Consider the following 19,091-nt stretch of genomic DNA (forward strand, 5'->3'; position numbering starts at 1 on the left):
CTTGCCGGCCTTCATAGTAAACAGCACTTGCTCCAAATGTATGTCAACGCTACACGGGGGGCCTTATTTGTGGGTGTGTTTGTTCATTTCGCACGCGCGTTACCTCCTGCAGCACAGAGTCGGACGTGGAGACCAGGCGGCGGCGCTTGATGGGAGACTTGAGACCTCCGTGAGTGTCTGCCGTGGCCTTGTATATGAGAAGGTGCATCTCGTATTCCTGGGGAGACACAACGCAGTGGAAACAATATTCCTCACGTTGCCAATCCACGAAGCCATCATCCAGAACTGCTAAGAAGAGACTCTTCAACTGATGCTGAGCCAACCGACTCAAGTGACACAAATGCTTTTATACAACTGCCGAAGTCAAAACTGGTTAGCATTGCATTTCCAAAACATTTGGTACAATCCACAGGATATGGTGGACTTTTCACCGACAATTATTAAATGCACTGCTCATTCATGGTATGCAAGTTTAACATTCATTGACCACTACGATATGCCTTAATTCTCCCTTGAATCTAATATGTGTGCAGGCCATACCTTAGCTGCAGTGTGGTACTGGTCGGAAGACTTCTGGCTCTCATCCACCTTGATCTGGTTCTTCTCAATGTCATTGGCCAGGCTCTGCAAGAGAGGGAATAAAATCAAACTCACTGTTGATGCCGATCACAACCGTGACCAATTCAGTGTCAACCCCATGCTCAAACGAGCATCGGGCTGTGTCCATTTTCGTGCACTTTCAGATGCGCTTCCGTGACCGTCTGGAACGCTCTCCCTTCCGATATTAGGAAGCCACTGGAGCTATCCACTTTTAAATATAGATTGAAAACTCACCTTTATTTAAAATTACTTTATTAGTGTTTACTTTGTTATCCTTTCACCCCCGCCTGCACCTCCGATTAGCACGGTTGGCTACGTATGGTGCGAAAGAGGTTCAGCGTACACACCTACACATCCGTCAGACTTCCCGAGCAAAGTGTTGTCAATTCCACGTCGGAGGGGACAATGTGATTCACCTTCTCTCTATCGAGCTGCTCCTCCAGCCCTCGGACATCCTCTATCTTGGTGGCCTGCAGCTTCTCCTGAAGCTTGAGCGTGTCGTCCACCCACGTGAGTAGCCAGCCCGAGCCCTCTCGATAGCTGCGCAGAAGCTTGGCCAGGTTGTCCAGCTCCCTCAGTCTACAGTGATGCATTCATTAATTCATTCGTTAAAACAAACATCCAAAGTCCAAGTGGTTTCCGGCTTATATGAGCATTGAGGCGGTGCTCACCTCCTCCATACAGCTCTGAGCCGGCGACAGAAAGCGTGAGTCAATCCATATGACAACCAGCTTTGACTTCCCCACAAAGTTGTAATTTTTTTATCGACCCCTCAGCATGAACTGAATTGGGGGGGTAGGGGGGTTGACTGAGCTCTTGCGCCCTGTGTTCGTACTCATTACACACAAAGTCCTGACCACAAATGAACCACAAAACCTTGTTGATCTCGTGAAGAAGCATAAACCGTCACGCGAACTCCCGTCATCCTCGCAGCGGCTTTTGGCTGCCCATCGAATAAAGACGGTCACTGCATCGCGCGCTTTCAGATGCGCTTCTGCAGCCATCTGGAATGCTCTTCTTTCAGATATTAGCAAGCCACTGGATCTATGTACTTTTACATCTAGATTGAAAACTCATTTCTGTAGAATCACTTTTTGTGTTTGGTTTGTTGTCCTTCCCCTGGCACCTCCGCTTAGCACGGTTGGCTATGTACGTGCGAATGAAGTTCAACATACATACATACGTGCTCGGGTGCCCATAATCGATTGGTACCAAGATCTGGTGGTTCTGTGTTAAACTTTAATAAAGTGTGCTGCACAGTTTTGAGAGACCTAGGCTGACTGAGAAATGCGTGTGGGTTTGGTCGATGGAAAATGTGCCAACCCCCCAGCCAACGAGGGATTGTCACATGGAGGAGACGCTCCAAGAGCCCTCGTGTCGGCTTTCAGAGATGGTGTGTCAGTTATCAAATTAATCCATTCTCAGGAAGTGCACACGTATTCATTCTAATGAATAAATAATGACCATAACATATGTTTCGAGTTGCGAAAAAAGTTCAACATACACACACACACGGCGCACACACCACACAAGAGGGGGCGGCACTCGCACACGTGTTTCAGCCGCTGCGCTCGCGCCCGGAGCCGCACCTGTAGTCGATCTGCGTCTGCACGCCGGCCCAGCGCTCCAGCAGCTGCTCCACCTTGTGCCGCTGCTGGTCGAGGTCGACGTCGCGCTCGCCATGGCTGCGCAGCATGCGCTCGTTGACGGAGCGCGCCCGCTGCAGCTCGTCCTCCATCGCGAAGAACACCGCCTTCTTCTGCTCCACCTCCAAACGCCATTGCTGTGGCGGGAGAGTGACGGGGCAGTGCAAGAGGGGGGGAGGTGGGGGGGGCTCAGCTCTTGTACTTCCGCCGTTTTTGTTTTATGCGTCACCGGCGCGTCCAAGCCGTGCTCGTCGCGGTGCCCTCGCGGTACCGTCGTACGCTGATAGCCTCGCAGCACATGTGATTCTGACTCGGGGCCAAGCAGGGCCCGGGGCGGCACTACCGACGCGTTCATTGCGTGTGTACGACACCGGCTGCGTCACCCACCGCGCCATCTATGCGCGTCTCAGCTCTTCCAGAAAACAAAGGCTGCGTTTGAATGCACGCACACTGAGGAACAGGTTTGAGACGTCGAAGCACTGTTAGCCAAAGCCTCCTGCCACCTCACATAGTCGTAATTCATTCGCCAATGACTACAAGAGAAGACAAGTGTGGTGTTAAAGGGTTTGGCGTTTTGGGCAGGGCAGGGTGGGGAGGTGTGGTGTGGGTGGTGCAGGGTGTTGAGGTGGCAGGGTGGGGAGGTGCAGTGTGGGTGATGGAGGGTGTTGGGGGTGGCAGGGTGGGGAGGTGCGGTGTGGGTGGTGCAGGGTGTTGGGGGTGGCAGGGTGGGGAGGTGGGGTGTGGGTGGTGCAGGGTGTTGGGGGTGGCAGGGTGGGGAGGTGCGGTGTGGGTGGTGCAGGGTGTTGAGGGTGGCAGGGTGGGGAGGTGGGGTGTGGGTGGTGCAGGGTGTTGGGGGTGGCAGGGTGGGGAGGTGTGGTGTGGGTGGTGCAGGGTGTTGGGGGCGGCAGGGTGGGGAGGTGTGGTGTGGGTGGTGCAGGGTGTTGGGGGTGGCAGGGTGGGGAGGTGTGGTGTGGGTGGTGCAGGGTGTTGGGGGCGGCAGGGTGGGGAGGTGTGATGTGGGTGGTGCAGGGTGTTGAGGGTGGCAGGGTGGGGAGGTGGGGTGTGGGTGGTGCAGGGTGTTGGGGGTGGCAGGGTGGGGAGGTGTGGTGTGGGTGGTGCAGGGTGTTGGGGGTGGCAGGGTGGGGAGGTGGGGTGTGGGTGGTGCAGGGTGTTGGGGGCGGCAGGGTGGGGAGGTGGGGTGTGGGTGGTGCAGGGTGTTGGGGGCGGCAGGGTGGGGAGGTGGGGTGTGGGTGGTGCAGGGTGTTGGGGGTGGCAGGGTGGGGAGGTGTGGTGTGGGTGGTGCAGGGTGTTGGGGGTGGCAGGGTGGGGAGGTGCGGTGTGGGTGGTGCAGGGTGTTGGGGGTGGCAGGGTGGGGGGGTGGGGTGTGGGTGGTGCAGGGTGTTGGGGGTGGCAGGGTGGGGAGGTGGGGTGTGGGTGTTGCAGGGTGTTTGGGGTGGCAGGGTGGGGAGGTGGGGTGTGGGTGGTGCAGGGTGTTGGGGGTGGCAGGGTGGGGAGGTGGGGTGTGGGTGGTGCAGGGTGTTGGGGGTGGCAGGGTGGGGAGGTGGGGTGTGGGTGGTGCAGGGTGTTGGGGGTGGCAGGGTGGCAGGGTGGGGAGGTGGGGTGTGGGTGGTGCAGGGTGTTGGGGGTGGCAGGGTGGGGGGGTGGGGTGTGGGTGGTGCAGGGTGTTGGGGGTGGCAGGGTGGGGAGGTGGGGTGTGGGTGGTGCAGCGTGTTGGGGGTGGCAGGGTGTGGAGGTGGGGTGTGGGTGGTGCAGGGTGTTGGGGGTGGCAGGGTGGGGAGGTGGGGTGTGGGTGGTGCAGGATGTTGGGGGCGGCAGGGTGAGGAGCTGTGGGGTGTGTCACCTTCAGCTGAGTCTTGTAGGCCTCGATGCCCTGCACGTCTGTGGGGAGGGTGTCGTCCTCACACAGGCGGTTCTCGAACGTGCGCACGATGGTCTCGGCGCCCTGCGAGCTCCGCACCACCGAGTCGATGTTCTTCAGCCTTCACGAACACGACAAATCACCGCTCTTATCTCATTTCGATAGGCAACGCAAATTAAACGCCGGCTGAGAGCGTCCCCGAATGTTCACATTTTGTCTGATTGAGGTGTTCCGGGCGTGTCCCTTGCCTTTCCAGGTAGATGGTGGACAGCGAGTGAAGCTGATCCATCTTCTGGGTGGTGTGGTTGAGCTCAGAGCTGAGCATCGGCGAGCTGCCGGACTGGTTGCCCTGCGCCAGGACCTCCGAGCACTCCGTGACCACACGGCTCAAGTCCACCTTTACGTCCTCCAGATCTTGGTGGAGTTTCTGCATCCACGTGGGCACAAAAGTAGGCCTCGTTTGTAACATGTTTTCCAAAATGCTGATCCCGAAAACTCACCAAACTTCTCCAGTCGACTAACAAATTTAGTCAATGCGTGCTGCACATGCCTGATCAAATATTAGCAGAACTAATTTTGCCTTTTCACGTATAAACAAAAAACATGTTTTAGTCCAAGGCCTACACTATCTAGCAGCACTCGTTCAAGCAAGCACCGCTCTGGGTTGACTTCGACCTGGCGGGTCTAATCAGCAGAGTCGGGCTAGTCAATGACGTCTGGTAATCCAGCAGCGTTCGTTTGGCGAGCCTGACCCTGCCGATGAAACCCCGAACGTCCAAAACCGGCCCTGAGTTTGCTTGCTTGAACAAATGCTGCTTCATTGTGTTGATTATGAAAACCAACACGCTAGTGGTCTTCACTCATTTTCAGAGGGGGTAAGACATCATCAGTGTGATGGCCTCCACACATTTGGTTTGACAGCGGCATAATGATGACGATGGGGGGGGGGAGGGTGTCACGTGTTGTGTGTATTGTCGGGAGCCGCACGTCAGGGGCCGCACTAAAGGCCACCAGGGGCAGCCGGTGGCCTGTGGGCCTTGCAATGAAGACTACTGCAATAGGCAGATGGGCGAATTCACTTATGTATTTGATTATTCGTTCGTGGAGATATCAAATGGAGTTCTGCTCATATTTTTGCGAAGACCCGCGATGCTCCACGCCAATGCGTGATCATGGCGAGGGGTTATTTGAGATTGGGGGTTGCCACCTCTCCTGCCTTTCCCAGGATCGTGCTCCCTGGGAAATATGTAAAAGTGTTCGCGCGACATCGAAGGGTGTTTGTCAGGTGCGTAATCATGACGATCATAACAATAATAATAATAATACACCGCTCGGGACAATGCGTGTACATGTAGCTCTCCCCTCTTTCAACATTGTGAGAAATGCTCCTTGCCAGCTGGTGGAGCTCACATGCAGAAGTAGGATGTTAACTGTTATTATTATTCTGCTTGTTTACTTGGCAGCAAGGTACTGCAGGCCGAGGTAATGTTGCTATCTATCGTCCCAATTGAGTCATTTGCAGGGGGTCATTTTTTGTCCACATCGGGATGCTTGGATAAGAAATATTACGTTTAATATGTTTCGTGACCTTTACCTGTTCTGGCAATAACGCAGGTGTTAAGATGTTCAAACACCAAATAGACACCTACTGCATGGCATCGAGTCTGCATTAACCACACGTACTTGTGGCAAAACATGCAATCAAATACGCCCTGATAATATATGGGCATCGTCCTTGAAATTGATTGGCCTGCACCAGAGACAGCCTTCTTTATGGCCTAGTCTCACCACCAGCATGAGACCAGAGAACGCCATAAGGCAAACAGGACACAGGCAATGCAAGCATAAAACCATGAATAGCTCGGGCTGAGCAGTTATATCTATGGGACCTTTTTTTTGCCAGTACAACAAAGGGTCACACGAATAAACCATGGAACGCTGAAGAAACCCACGCTGAATCGTGGGGAGAAGGCGCAAAACAAATCTCCCGAGTCGAAGGAATCAAACCGAGCCCCATGTTGCTGCTGCGTCGCTACGAGAGAGTGTCACCAAGAGAGCGTGTCGCCACGAGAGCGTGTCGCTACAGGCGCACCTCGTGCTCCATGATTCTCTGCGAGCTCTCCTGCACGGGGTCGGGCTGCTCGAGCGGGGAGCGGATGTTCCGGATCATGCGGTCCTCCGAAGCCTCCAGCCGCCGCCTGATGGTCTGCAGCTGCACCAGGAGGGTGCTGCAGATGCTCTCGTCGCGCTCCTCTGAAAGCAGAAGAAAGCGGCGCGGGAGACGGAGGTCACTTTCGTCTTGCCTCGGTGGGTCTGCCAAAGCGCGTGGGCTCAGGGTGAGAGTTTGCTGAACGAGATGTGGAAGTTCCAGTGTATTCCGTTGAACACGTTGTGGGTTCACTCACCAACACACAGGTGTGGTGAAATAGTAACTAATTAGCATGTTTTGTTTAACGTGAGACAAATAGTACCAATTGGCTGTGTCGGGTGGTGCTGGGTTAACGACACGTTTATATTCACGCGATCTAACTAAAAATAAACCTTCATTATGGATAATATTGGTCGCGAAAGCTTACGTGTTAAACCTATTCTGTTTAAGTTTATTTTTGTTTTTACTCAAGAGCACGGGACAGTCTCATTTGGAAGAGCGTTAAGTCTGCCAATGGTCGCGGTGTGTAATACTGATCGAGAAATTTGCGGGGAATATTAGAATTTGACCCTGACAGATTTGAACACAATGTTCTCAGTGCTGCCAGCTCGGCATCGCTTTAACACCTTCACATCACCTGGCCACAGCCCCCCTCGTCAGCGTTTTAAGAAGATGCTCCACATCACGCTGCGCGTTGTTCTGCCGGCACGATGTCCCTGTCGTTTTCGCTCCGCGTGCTTACCAGCTCCCCGAAGAAGCCCCCCCGGCATGCACAGACAAAACGTCGGGACACCGTGCCGTAGAACAACAACGCCCCCCCCCCACCCCCCCAAAAAGAAAAACAACCCCCAACAGAGTGGTTGCTCTAACGCTACCTCTCTCGAGGGTGATGAGCAGCTGGTCGAAGTACTGCTTGCAGGAGCTCATGTCCCTCTCCAGCGTCATGCGGTCCGTGCTGGAGAAGAGCTGCGAGTCGCGGCTGTCCTCCAGGAAGTCCTCATAGTGCACCTCCAGGTTCTTCATCACCGACTCGTACTGATCCGGAGGCATCGTCTTGAACTGCAAGCGGCAGCGTGGCGGCGGTGGTGTCAACAGACAGGGCGGTCGTGCAGCAGGGGGTCAGGATTTGTTCGATTTTGTCTTATTAAACCCACAACACGAACACAATAGAGGTTTTGTCAAATTTGAGTGGATGGAACCTGCGCCCTCTTGGCAATTCTTCCGTCCCAGTGAGGTGCCGGTTAGAATTCACAGGTTTCATTCATTCAATTTGTAGCAAGGAACATGAGCAATGGGGTGGCGCTTGTCTCCTTTAGTGGCCCTCGCAATTGTGAAATTCCACATTAACGTGACGAGGATCAGAGGGTCTCCACGGGACAACGAATGTTGACTTGTCACAGAGCGGTACAGCCTGTTCTCCTGTAATGCGTATTGTTGTCCCAACGCGAATTGTATATAATGCGTTGAATGTATTCTGGAACACATTTTTTATAACGTGGATGTGAATTGCATATAACAAGATTCAGTGAACAGAAACTACGTCGCGCAAGTAGGAATAAGCGGTCGTACAGCTGCTTCGGCATAACATCACACAATAAGGCGGGATGCTGCTGGATGCTTCTAGATGCTACCCACATGCCTCAGTCGTTGTTCAGCCTGTGTACGCATTTCATGTGTAATCGCGGACTATGCTTTACCCTACATTATACATTATTTATTATAACGCCACGCTGTTCAAAGACGCAACTACTGCGTTACAGGAGAAGAGACCGTACTTAATTTACTTGACCGCTGGGTTTGAACTTGTAGTCCTCAAATGTGTGAGTCAAGTGCTCTCACCAGAGTGCCACCCAGCCAGATAAAGTCTCAGATACTGTTAGGGATATGGCCAATGTAATAGCATGTGGAACATACGAATCTCAGGGAAGAGAAAAAATGTGTTGGATGACTTGAGCCATTGGTCCAGATTTAACCTTTGAGAGTTATAAACGTGAACTGCAAATGAAGGGTAATTTCAGACACAGGAGCAGCAGATGAGAAGGAACAACTTTCGAGTGGAGATGGATGGGGAGCGTAAATAAAAACCCTGTTTTGTAGAACGCAACGCAACTCAGAATGCGATGGATCATCCCACGGCAATTTGATCAATTGTAACAATTCAAGCGACAAATCAATTCATCTGTGCATGGAAAAAACTAAAGTTGTATGAATCTATCATCGTGCAATAATCTGTGCAAACATTCATTGCATGATTTTGATACCATTCATTACAATACACGGTGTGATGCTTCTTATATCATTATTATTTAACGTAAATGTATCTATGAATTGCTCCTCGACCAATTGTAACAATGCATGTGTTGGCTCGTGCGTGCTCTCACCATTGTCACAGTCCAACTGCGAATGCACTCAATGTCCTTGGTGAGGTAGAGGTAGGAGATGACGCTCTTCATATTCACATGCAGCTGGTGCCACAAGGTCATGGTGTTCTGATAGCTCTGGTCCATTCTGCAAAAGGTGAACGAAATTAACATTCGGTAAAAAAAAAAACGTCACAAAGCCTGACTGGAGTTAGGCAGAATTTGGGGCGAGGCGGAATTTTTAGGTTAGCTGCAAAGGTGACTGAGATAGAGAGGCAAACATCTGACCATTGCATTGTTTGCGTGCTAATAAAGCTGTGCTCGGCAGGATATGGATTGAAGGGCTTTGCGGACCTCGTATAGGAGATTATATACGCGATTCGTAAAACGAGGCAGTAAAACTGTGAAATACAACTGAAGTGGTTCTCTTCTCCTCGCCTGGTGCACAGGAGGTCATGGGTTTAATCCCGACCATGACGCCTGTATATTTGGAGTTTGCATGTTCTCCCCGCGGTGACGTAGATTTTTCTCCGGGTCCTCCGGTTTTTCCTTCCACATTTGGAAACGTGAGTTTAGAGTATTTGGCTGATATAAATTCCCACGTGATAAGCCATTTGGTTGAGCTATGATTTGTGGCCAGGTTGCTTCTGAAAAAGAGCTATATAGCTGAGTAGGCCTTACCTGGTAGAAAAAAGTTTTTTTGTTGTAATTTCAAAGCCAAGGTCTACTAGGCACGAGAGGGCTAAAGGAGAGAGTTTGTGTAGTTTTGCTATTCCTCCTCCTCTATTGAAGGATTGCAGGCTACAGTGGTTTACTCTATAGTCCATAGTTTGGCTCGCGTGACCTGTCACAGTGCTGTGGCTCGTCTCGTTAATCTACCAACACGGTGAATGCGTCAACACAGCGTTCTCGTGGTGTATGTATGTACGTTGAACTTCTTTCGCACTGTACGTAGCCAATCGCGCTAAATGGAGGCATGGGGGAAGGACAACAAACTAAACACAAAAATCAGTTTCTAAAGAAATTCGTTTTCAATCGGAAGGAAGAACGTTCCAGATAGCCGTGGAAGCGCATCTGAAAGCAAGCGATGCGGTGATCGTCTATTTTCGATGGCGAGCCAAAAGCCGCTGACCGGCGTTCATGTTGCGGTTTATGCTCAGCAAGGTATTGTTGTCCATACGTGGCAAGCACTCCGTCTGTGTCGTGAGCACGACCTGACAACGGATTCCTTCGGCAACCGGAAGCCAATGCAGCTCGCCGAGCACCGGACGGACACGGTGGGATGTTGCGGCGTTCCCGGTGATCGCTGCGCGAGAGTTCCCTTACCGGGTGGCGAGCTCGATGGCGTCCTTGTTTGGAGGGGCGATGAGGAAGCACACGGATGGCACCAGGGCCTCGTTGCCGATGGGATTGATGATCTTCCACTTGGTGCACTGGGCATTGTCCTCCATCACACACTCGTCATTCTTGTAGATTGTGATCTACACATTAGCGATAAGGGCATGGATACACGCGTACTTTAATGATACAGGTAATGGACGATTGTCGAGGATTTATTCTTCCGCTCATGGTTGATGTTCACGTAGGGAAATAACTATAATTGCATATTGAGGTGGTTGAGCCAGATAACTGAGTCAGAAGTAATGGAGAAAATCGCTGTGATGATGCCTCCTTCGTATTTTGTGAATCGGCAAATGAGTTTTTACGTGCTCCGTGATCTGTTCTGGGTGACCACAGTCACGCACGAGATAGTTAAATAATTTCCATTTCTACATCTGCCATGGTTTGTGCAGTCGATGCGGTTCAAGGTTGTTGCCCCTAAGCTTAGCGGAAGATCAAAGTCAGGGATCTTCTTCGTCGCGTGTAGCACTCGACCACCCTGAACGCGCCCCCAATCTCGTCCGATCTCAAAAGTTGAGCAGGTTTGTGCCTCGACGGTACTTGGATGAGAGACTGACTGGGAATTAGATCGTGCCTGCAAATTTCTGGAGCTATCATTCTACCACTTTGTGACTGCTGCTATGCAGCTTACACATCAGCTACTAATGAAACGCTAAACGGACTAAACCCCCTTCATCAATTTGCTCTGGATGTTCCACACAGGCCCCGCCATTGTGACCTCTACTTAAAATCCAGTCAGAGAAGAAATCGACATTGGGCCACTTTCATCCATAAAATCCTTCTTGGCAAATCTGCGCTATACTTGGCCCATCCATTATCCCCACTGTTAAACCCCGCCCAGGGTCACCGAGGCGCGTCTCGCCGCCACTGCGCACGGCGGCTACGGTGACGGCGGTGGCTGCGGCGGCGCCGATGGGGCCTCACCTCCTGCTGCTTGAAGTCGCAGATGGCCTTCACGGGCAGTGTGCTCCACACGCGGTTCTCGGGACTCCGCGGCTTCAGCTGAACGATCGTCTTGGCGCGGCTCACCAACCCCGACACCAGGCGCTTGTACTCCAGCAGCTGCTCTTTCTCATCCTGCGCGGGTTGGGGGTGGGGGTGGGTGATGGGTGACAAGGTCACAGGTCGCCAGAGTGGACGAACGTACGCACCACGGCTGCGTAGGTTCTAGCGGTCGTGCTGCACGGCTCTCCGTTGTGTACTCTTAGTTCTTTCGGTAAAGTCACGTAGGTAAAAAAATGAAATTAAAATTAATAAAATAAATTTTTTATTTCACTTTTTTTACCTACGTGACTTTACCGAAAGAACTAAGAGAATCTCCGTTGTGTGTTCGGGTCATGCCGCAGGCGTTTCATCGGAGCGATGTCCGACGTCTTGGACCTGCAACAAGAGTCCTGATCGACGCATCGACACTCACCATCGAATCCTGGACGATGTCCTCCAGCCGTGTGAGACTGCTGGCCTTGTCGCACGTGTACTTGCGGCGGATCGTCTCCTGCAGGCTCTTGAGGCCCTCCTCCACATCCTTTGCCTCTTTGAAGAACTAAAAGTGCCAAGCGTTACAGCGGCACGAGAAAAGGGCAGGATCGTGAGCGGAATCAGCTACGTCATCCACAAAGCAGTGGCAACATCACCGGTATCAATGACGTTGTTGTTGTTGTCATCTTAGCCACCACCAACCACAATACCGTCATTACAAACAGCAGCAACAGCGTTTACAACATCCTTAGCTTCGTCAACATCAGCAGCTGAAGCAACAAGTTGATAACAAAAAAAGTTAAATTATCATCATCGTCGACCAACCGTGATGTACTTAAGTCAATATCAATGAGAGCGCATATTATGTAGGTTAGTCTAGCAGATGGGAGTTACCCTCTGCTGATGGTGTACAATGCAGAGCCTGTTCTCATTGCTTGCCAAGGTATAACACAGCTGTGAGCGTGCCAATGTGAGCTGGGTCACTGTGGGCTGGGTCACTGTGAGCTGGGCCACCGTGGGCTGGGCCACCGTGGGCTGGGCCACCGTGGGCTGGGTCACTGTGGGCTGGGCCACCGTGGGCTGGGCCACCGTGGGCTGGGCCACCGTGGGCTGGGCCACGGTGGGCTGGGCCACCGTGGGCTGGGTCACTGTGGGCTGGGCCACTGTGAGCTGGGTCACTGTGGGCTGGGACACTGTGGGCTGGGTCACTGTGGGCTGGGTCACTGTGGGCTGGGTCACTGTGGGCTGGGTCACTGTGAGCTGGGACACTGTGGGCTGGGACACTGTGAGCTGGGACACTGTGGGCTGGGACACTGTGAGCTGGGACACTGTGAGCTGGGACACTGTGAGCTGGGACACTGTGGGCTGGGTTACTGTGAGCTGGGACACTGTGGGCTGGGTTACTGTGAGCTGGGTCACTGTGGGCTGGGTCACTGTGGGCTGGGACACTGTGGGCTGGGTCACCGTGAGCTGGGTCACTGTGAGCTGGGACACTGTGGGCTGGGACACTGTGGGCTGGGTCACTGTGGGCTGGGTCAAGCTGGGCCACCGTGGGCTGGGCCACCGTGGGCTGGGTCACTGTGAGCTGGGACACTGTGAGCTGGGACACTGTGGGCTGGGACACTGTGGGCTGGGTCACCGTGAGCTGGGACACTGTGGGCTGGGTTACTGTGGGCTGGGACACTGTGGGCTGGGACACTGTGGGCTGGGTTACTGTGAGCTGGGTCACTGTGGGCTGGGACACTGTGAGCTGGGACACTGTGAGCTGGGACACTGTGGGCTGGGACACTGTGGGCTGGGTTACTGTGAGCTGGGTCACTGTGGGCTGGGACACTGTGGGCTGGGTTACTGTGAGCTGGGTCACTGTGGGCTGGGACACTGTGGGCTGGGACACTGTGGGCTGGGTTACTGTGGGCTGGGTTACTGTGAGCTGGGTTACTGTGAGCTGGGACACTGTGGGCTGGGTTACTGTGAGCTGGGTTACTGTGAGCTGGGACACTGTGGGCTGGGACACTGTGGGCTGGGTTACTGTGGGCTGGGACACTGTGGGCTGGGTCACTGTGGGCTGGGACACTGTGAGCTGGGACACTGTGAGCTGGGACACTGTGAGCTGGGACACTGTGAGCTGGGACACTGTGAGCTGGGACACTGTGAGCTGGGTCACTGTGAGCTGGGTCACTGTGGGCTGGGACACTGTGGGCTGGGTCACTGTGAGCTGGGTCACTGTGGGCTGGATCACTGTGGGCTGGGTCACTGTGAGCTGGGACACTGTGAGCTGGGACACTGTGAGCTGGGTCACTGTGGGCTGGGACACTGTGGGCTGGGTTACTGTGAGCTGGGACACTGTGGGCTGGGACACTGTGGGCTGGGTTACTGTGAGCTGGGACACTGTGGGCTGGGACACTGTGGGCTGGGTTACTGTGAGCTGGGTCACTGTGGGCTGGGACACTGTGGGCTGGGTCACTGTGGGCTGGGACACTGTGGGCTGGGACACTGTGAGCTGGGACACTGTGAGCTGGGTCACTGTGGGCTGGGACACTGTGGGCTGGGACACTGTGGGCTGGGTTACTGTGAGCTGGGTCACTGTGGGCTGGGTCACTGTGGGCTGGGACACTGTGGGCTGGGTTACTGTGAGCTGGGACACTGTGGGCTGGGACACTGTGAGCTGGGTCACTGTGGGCTGGGACACTGTGAGCTGGGACACTGTGAGCTGGGTCACTGTGGGCTGGGACACTGTGGGCTGGGACACTGTGAGCTGGGTCACTGTGGGCTGGGACACTGTGGGCTGGGACACTGTGAGCTGGGACACTGTGAGCTGGGTCACTGTGGGCTGGGACACTGTGGGCTGGGACACTGTGAGCTGGGACACTGTGGGCTGGGACACTGTGGGCTGGGACACTGTGGGCTGGGTCACTGTGAGCTGGGACACTGTGGGCTGGGTCACTGTGAGCTGGGACACTGTGGGCTGGGACACTGTGAGCTGGGACACTGTGGGCTGGGACACTGTGGGCTGGGACACTGTGGGCTGGGTCACTGTGAGCTGGGACACTGTGGGCTGGGTCACTGTGAGCTGGGTCACTGTGGGCTGGGACACTGTGGGCTGGGTTACTGTGAGCTGGGACACTGTGGGCTGGGACACTGTGGGCTGGGTTACTGTGAGCTGGGTCACTGTGGGCTGGGACACTGTGGGCTGGGACACTGTGAGCTGGGACACTGTGGGCTGGGTTACTGTGGGCTGGGACACTGTGGGCTGGGACACTGTGGGCTGGGTTACTGTGAGCTGGGTCACTGTGGGCTGGGACACTGTGAGCTGGGACACTGTGAGCTGGGACACTGTGGGCTGGGACACTGTGGGCTGGGTTACTGTGAGCTGGGTCACTGTGGGCTGGGACACTGTGGGCTGGGTTACTGTGAGCTGGGTCACTGTGGGCTGGGACACTGTGGGCTGGGACACTGTGGGCTGGGTTACTGTGGGCTGGGACACTGTGGGCTGGGACACTGTGGGCTGGGTTACTGTGAGCTGGGTCACTGTGGGCTGGGACACTGTGAGCTGGGACACTGTGAGCTGGGACACTGTGGGCTGGGACACTGTGGGCTGGGTTACTGTGAGCTGGGTCACTGTGGGCTGGGACACTGTGGGCTGGGTTACTGTGAGCTGGGTCACTGTGGGCTGGGACACTGTGGGCTGGGACACTGTGGGCTGGGTTACTGTGGGCTGGGTTACTGTGAGCTGGGTTACTGTGAGCTGGGACACTGTGGGCTGGGTTACTGTGAGCTGGGTTACTGTGAGCTGGGACACTGTGGGCTGGGACACTGTGGGCTGGGTTACTGTGGGCTGGGACACTGTGGGCTGGGTCACTGTGGGCTGGGACACTGTGAGCTGGGACACTGTGAGCTGGGACACTGTGAGCTGGGACACTGTGAGCTGGGACACTGTGAGCTGGGACACTGTGAGCTGGGTCACTGTGAGCTGGGTCACTGTGGGCTGGGACACTGTGGGCTGGGTCACTGTGAGCTGGGTCACTGTGGGCTGGATCACTGTGGGCTGGGTCACTGTGAGCTGGGACACTGTGAGCTGGGACACTGTGAGCTGGGTCACTGTGGGCTGGGACACTGTGGGCTGGGTTACTGTGAGCTGGGACACTGTGGGCTGGGACACTGTGGGCTGGGTTACTGTGAGCTGGGACACTGTGGGCTGGGACACTGTGGGCTGGGTTACTGTGAGCTGGGTCACTGTGGGCTGGGACACTGTGGGCTGGGTCACTGTGGGCTGGGACACTGTGGGCTGGGACACTGTGAGCTGGGACACTGTGAGCTGGGTCACTGTGGGCTGGGACACTGTGGGCTGGGACACTGTGGGCTGGGTTACTGTGAGCTGGGTCACTGTGGGCTGGGTCACTGTGGGCTGGGACACTGTGGGCTGGGTTACTGTGAGCTGGGACACTGTGGGCTGGGACACTGTGAGCTGGGTCACTGTGGGCTGGGACACTGTGAGCTGGGACACTGTGAGCTGGGTCACTGTGGGCTGGGACACTGTGGGCTGGGACACTGTGAGCTGGGTCACTGTGGGCTGGGACACTGTGGGCTGGGACACTGTGAGCTGGGACACTGTGAGCTGGGTCACTGTGGGCTGGGACACTGTGGGCTGGGACACTGTGAGCTGGGACACTGTGGGCTGGGACACTGTGGGCTGGGACACTGTGGGCTGGGTCACTGTGAGCTGGGACACTGTGGGCTGGGTCACTGTGAGCTGGGACACTGTGGGCTGGGACACTGTGAGCTGGGACACTGTGGGCTGGGACACTGTGGGCTGGGACACTGTGGGCTGGGTCACTGTGAGCTGGGACACTGTGGGCTGGGTCACTGTGAGCTGGGTCACTGTGGGCTGGGACACTGTGGGCTGGGTTACTGTGAGCTGGGACACTGTGGGCTGGGACACTGTGGGCTGGGTTACTGTGAGCTGGGTCACTGTGGGCTGGGACACTGTGGGCTGGGACACTGTGAGCTGGGACACTGTGGGCTGGGACACTGTGAGCTGGGACACTGTGGGCTGGGACACTGTGGGCTGGGTTACTGTGGGCTGGGACACTGTGGGCTGGGTCACTGTGGGCTGGGACACTGTGAGCTGGGACACTGTGAGCTGGGACACTGTGGGCTGGGACACTGTGGGCTGGGTTACTGTGAGCTGGGACACTGTGGGCTGGGACACTGTGAGCTGGGACACTGTGAGCTGGGTCACTGTGGGCTGGGACACTGTGAGCTGGGACACTGTGGGCTGGGACACTGTGGGCTGGGACACTGTGGGCTGGGTTACTGTGAGCTGGGACACTGTGAGCTGGGTCACTGTGGGCTGGGACACTGTGGGCTGGGTTACTGTGAGCTGGGACACTGTGGGCTGGGACACTGTGGGCTGGGTTACTGTGAGCTGGGACACTGTGAGCTGGGTCACTGTGGGCTGGGACACTGTGGGCTGGGACACTGTGGGCTGGGACACTGTGGGCTGGGACACTGTGGGCTGGGTTACTGTGAGCTGGGACACTGTGGGCTGGGACACTGTGAGCTGGGACACTGTGGGCTGGGTCACTGTGGGCTGGGACACTGTGGGCTGGGTCACTGTGAGCTGGGTCACTGTGAGCTGGGACACTGTGAGCTGGGTCACTGTGAGCTGGGTCACTGTGGGCTGGGACACTGTGGGCTGGGACACTGTGAGCTGGGTCACTGTGAGCTGGGACACTGTGAGCTGGGTCACTGTGAGCTGGGTCACTGTGGGCTGGGACACTGTGAGCTGGGACACTGTGAGCTGGGTCACTGTGGGCTGGGACACTGTGGGCTGGGACACTGTGAGCTGGGTCACTGTGGGCTGGGACACTGTGGGCTGGGACACTGTGAGCTGGGACACTGTGAGCTGGGTCACTGTGGGCTGGGACACTGTGGGCTGGGACACTGTGAGCTGGGACACTGTGGGCTGGGACACTGTGGGCTGGGACACTGTGGGCTGGGTCACTGTGAGCTGGGACACTGTGGGCTGGGTCACTGTGAGCTGGGACACTGTGGGCTGGGACACTGTGAGCTGGGACACTGTGGGCTGGGACACTGTGGGCTGGGACACTGTGGGCTGGGTCACTGTGAGCTGGGACACTGTGGGCTGGGTCACTGTGAGCTGGGTCACTGTGGGCTGGGACACTGTGGGCTGGGTTACTGTGAGCTGGGACACTGTGGGCTGGGACACTGTGGGCTGGGTTACTGTGAGCTGGGTCACTGTGGGCTGGGACACTGTGGGCTGGGACACTGTGAGCTGGGACACTGTGGGCTGGGTTACTGTGGGCTGGGACACTGTGGGCTGGGACACTGTGGGCTGGGTTACTGTGAGCTGGGTCACTGTGGGCTGGGACACTGTGAGCTGGGACACTGTGAGCTGGGACACTGTGGGCTGGGACACTGTGGGCTGGGTTACTGTGAGCTGGGTCACTGTGGGCTGGGACACTGTGGGCTGGGTTACTGTGAGCTGGGTCACTGTGGGCTGGGACACTGTGGGCTGGGACACTGTGGGCTGGGTTACTGTGGGCTGGGTTACTGTGGGCTGGGACACTGTGGGCTGGGACACTGTGGGCTGGGTTACTGTGAGCTGGGTCACTGTGGGCTGGGACACTGTGAGCTGGGACACTGTGAGCTGGGACACTGTGGGCTGGGACACTGTGGGCTGGGTTACTGTGAGCTGGGTCACTGTGGGCTGGGACACTGTGGGCTGGGTTACTGTGAGCTGGGTCACTGTGGGCTGGGACACTGTGGGCTGGGACACTGTGGGCTGGGTTACTGTGGGCTGGGTTACTGTGAGCTGGGTTACTGTGAGCTGGGACACTGTGGGCTGGGTTACTGTGAGCTGGGTTACTGTGAGCTGGGACACTGTGGGCTGGGACACTGTGGGCTGGGTTACTGTGGGCTGGGACACTGTGGGCTGGGTCACTGTGGGCTGGGACACTGTGAGCTGGGACACTGTGAGCTGGGACACTGTGAGCTGGGACACTGTGAGCTGGGACACTGTGAGCTGGGACACTGTGAGCTGGGTCACTGTGAGCTGGGTCACTGTGGGCTGGGACACTGTGGGCTGGGTCACTGTGAGCTGGGTCACTGTGGGCTGGATCACTGTGGGCTGGGTCACTGTGAGCTGGGACACTGTGAGCTGGGACACTGTGAGCTGGGTCACTGTGGGCTGGGACACTGTGGGCTGGGTTACTGTGAGCTGGGACACTGTGGGCTGGGACACTGTGGGCTGGGTTACTGTGAGCTGGGACACTGTGGGCTGGGACACTGTGGGCTGGGTTACTGTGAGCTGGGTCACTGTGGGCTGGGACACTGTGGGCTGGGTCACTGTGGGCTGGGACACTGTGGGCTGGGACACTGTGAGCTGGGACACTGTGAGCTGGGTCACTGTGGGCTGGGACACTGTGGGCTGGGACACTGTGGGCTGGGTTACTGTGAGCTGGGTCACTGTGGGCTGGGTCACTGTGGGCTGGGACACTGTGGGCTGGGTTACTGTGAGCTGGGACACTGTGGGCTGGGACACTGTGAGCTGGGTCACTGTGGGCTGGGACACTGTGAGCTGGGACACTGTGAGCTGGGTCACTGTGGGCTGGGACACTGTGGGCTGGGACACTGTGAGCTGGGTCACTGTGGGCTGGGACACTGTGGGCTGGGACACTGTGAGCTGGGACACTGTGAGCTGGGTCACTGTGGGCTGGGACACTGTGGGCTGGGACACTGTGAGCTGGGACACTGTGGGCTGGGACACTGTGGGCTGGGACACTGTGGGCTGGGTCACTGTGAGCTGGGACACTGTGGGCTGGGTCACTGTGAGCTGGGACACTGTGGGCTGGGACACTGTGAGCTGGGACACTGTGGGCTGGGACACTGTGGGCTGGGACACTGTGGGCTGGGTCACTGTGAGCTGGGACACTGTGGGCTGGGTCACTGTGAGCTGGGTCACTGTGGGCTGGGACACTGTGGGCTGGGTTACTGTGAGCTGGGACACTGTGGGCTGGGACACTGTGGGCTGGGTTACTGTGAGCTGGGTCACTGTG

At 56.2% G+C, this 19,091-nt stretch overlaps 1 protein-coding gene across 1 annotated transcript in view; it reads right to left on the minus strand.

Annotated features, from left to right (window-relative positions):
- LOC133353311 (plectin-like) overlaps positions 1–19,091 on the minus strand; it is a 125,476-nt gene that overhangs the window by 18,607 nt on the left and 87,778 nt on the right. Inside the window, 12 exon segments of the mRNA XM_061569448.1 lie at positions 104–217; positions 541–624; positions 1,017–1,179; positions 2,190–2,383; positions 4,108–4,246; positions 4,374–4,552; positions 6,218–6,378; positions 7,150–7,333; positions 8,656–8,782; positions 9,961–10,115; positions 10,960–11,112; positions 11,453–11,578. Of these exon segments, the coding sequence (XP_061425432.1) occupies positions 104–217; positions 541–624; positions 1,017–1,179; positions 2,190–2,383; positions 4,108–4,246; positions 4,374–4,552; positions 6,218–6,378; positions 7,150–7,333; positions 8,656–8,782; positions 9,961–10,115; positions 10,960–11,112; positions 11,453–11,578 (1,779 nt within the window).

Source organism: Lethenteron reissneri, chromosome 43 (assembly GCF_015708825.2).
Source record: "Lethenteron reissneri isolate LAM-NWPU_2019-01 chromosome 43, ASM1570882v1, whole genome shotgun sequence".
NCBI classification, from domain to species: Eukaryota; Metazoa; Chordata; class Hyperoartia; order Petromyzontiformes; family Petromyzontidae; genus Lethenteron; species Lethenteron reissneri.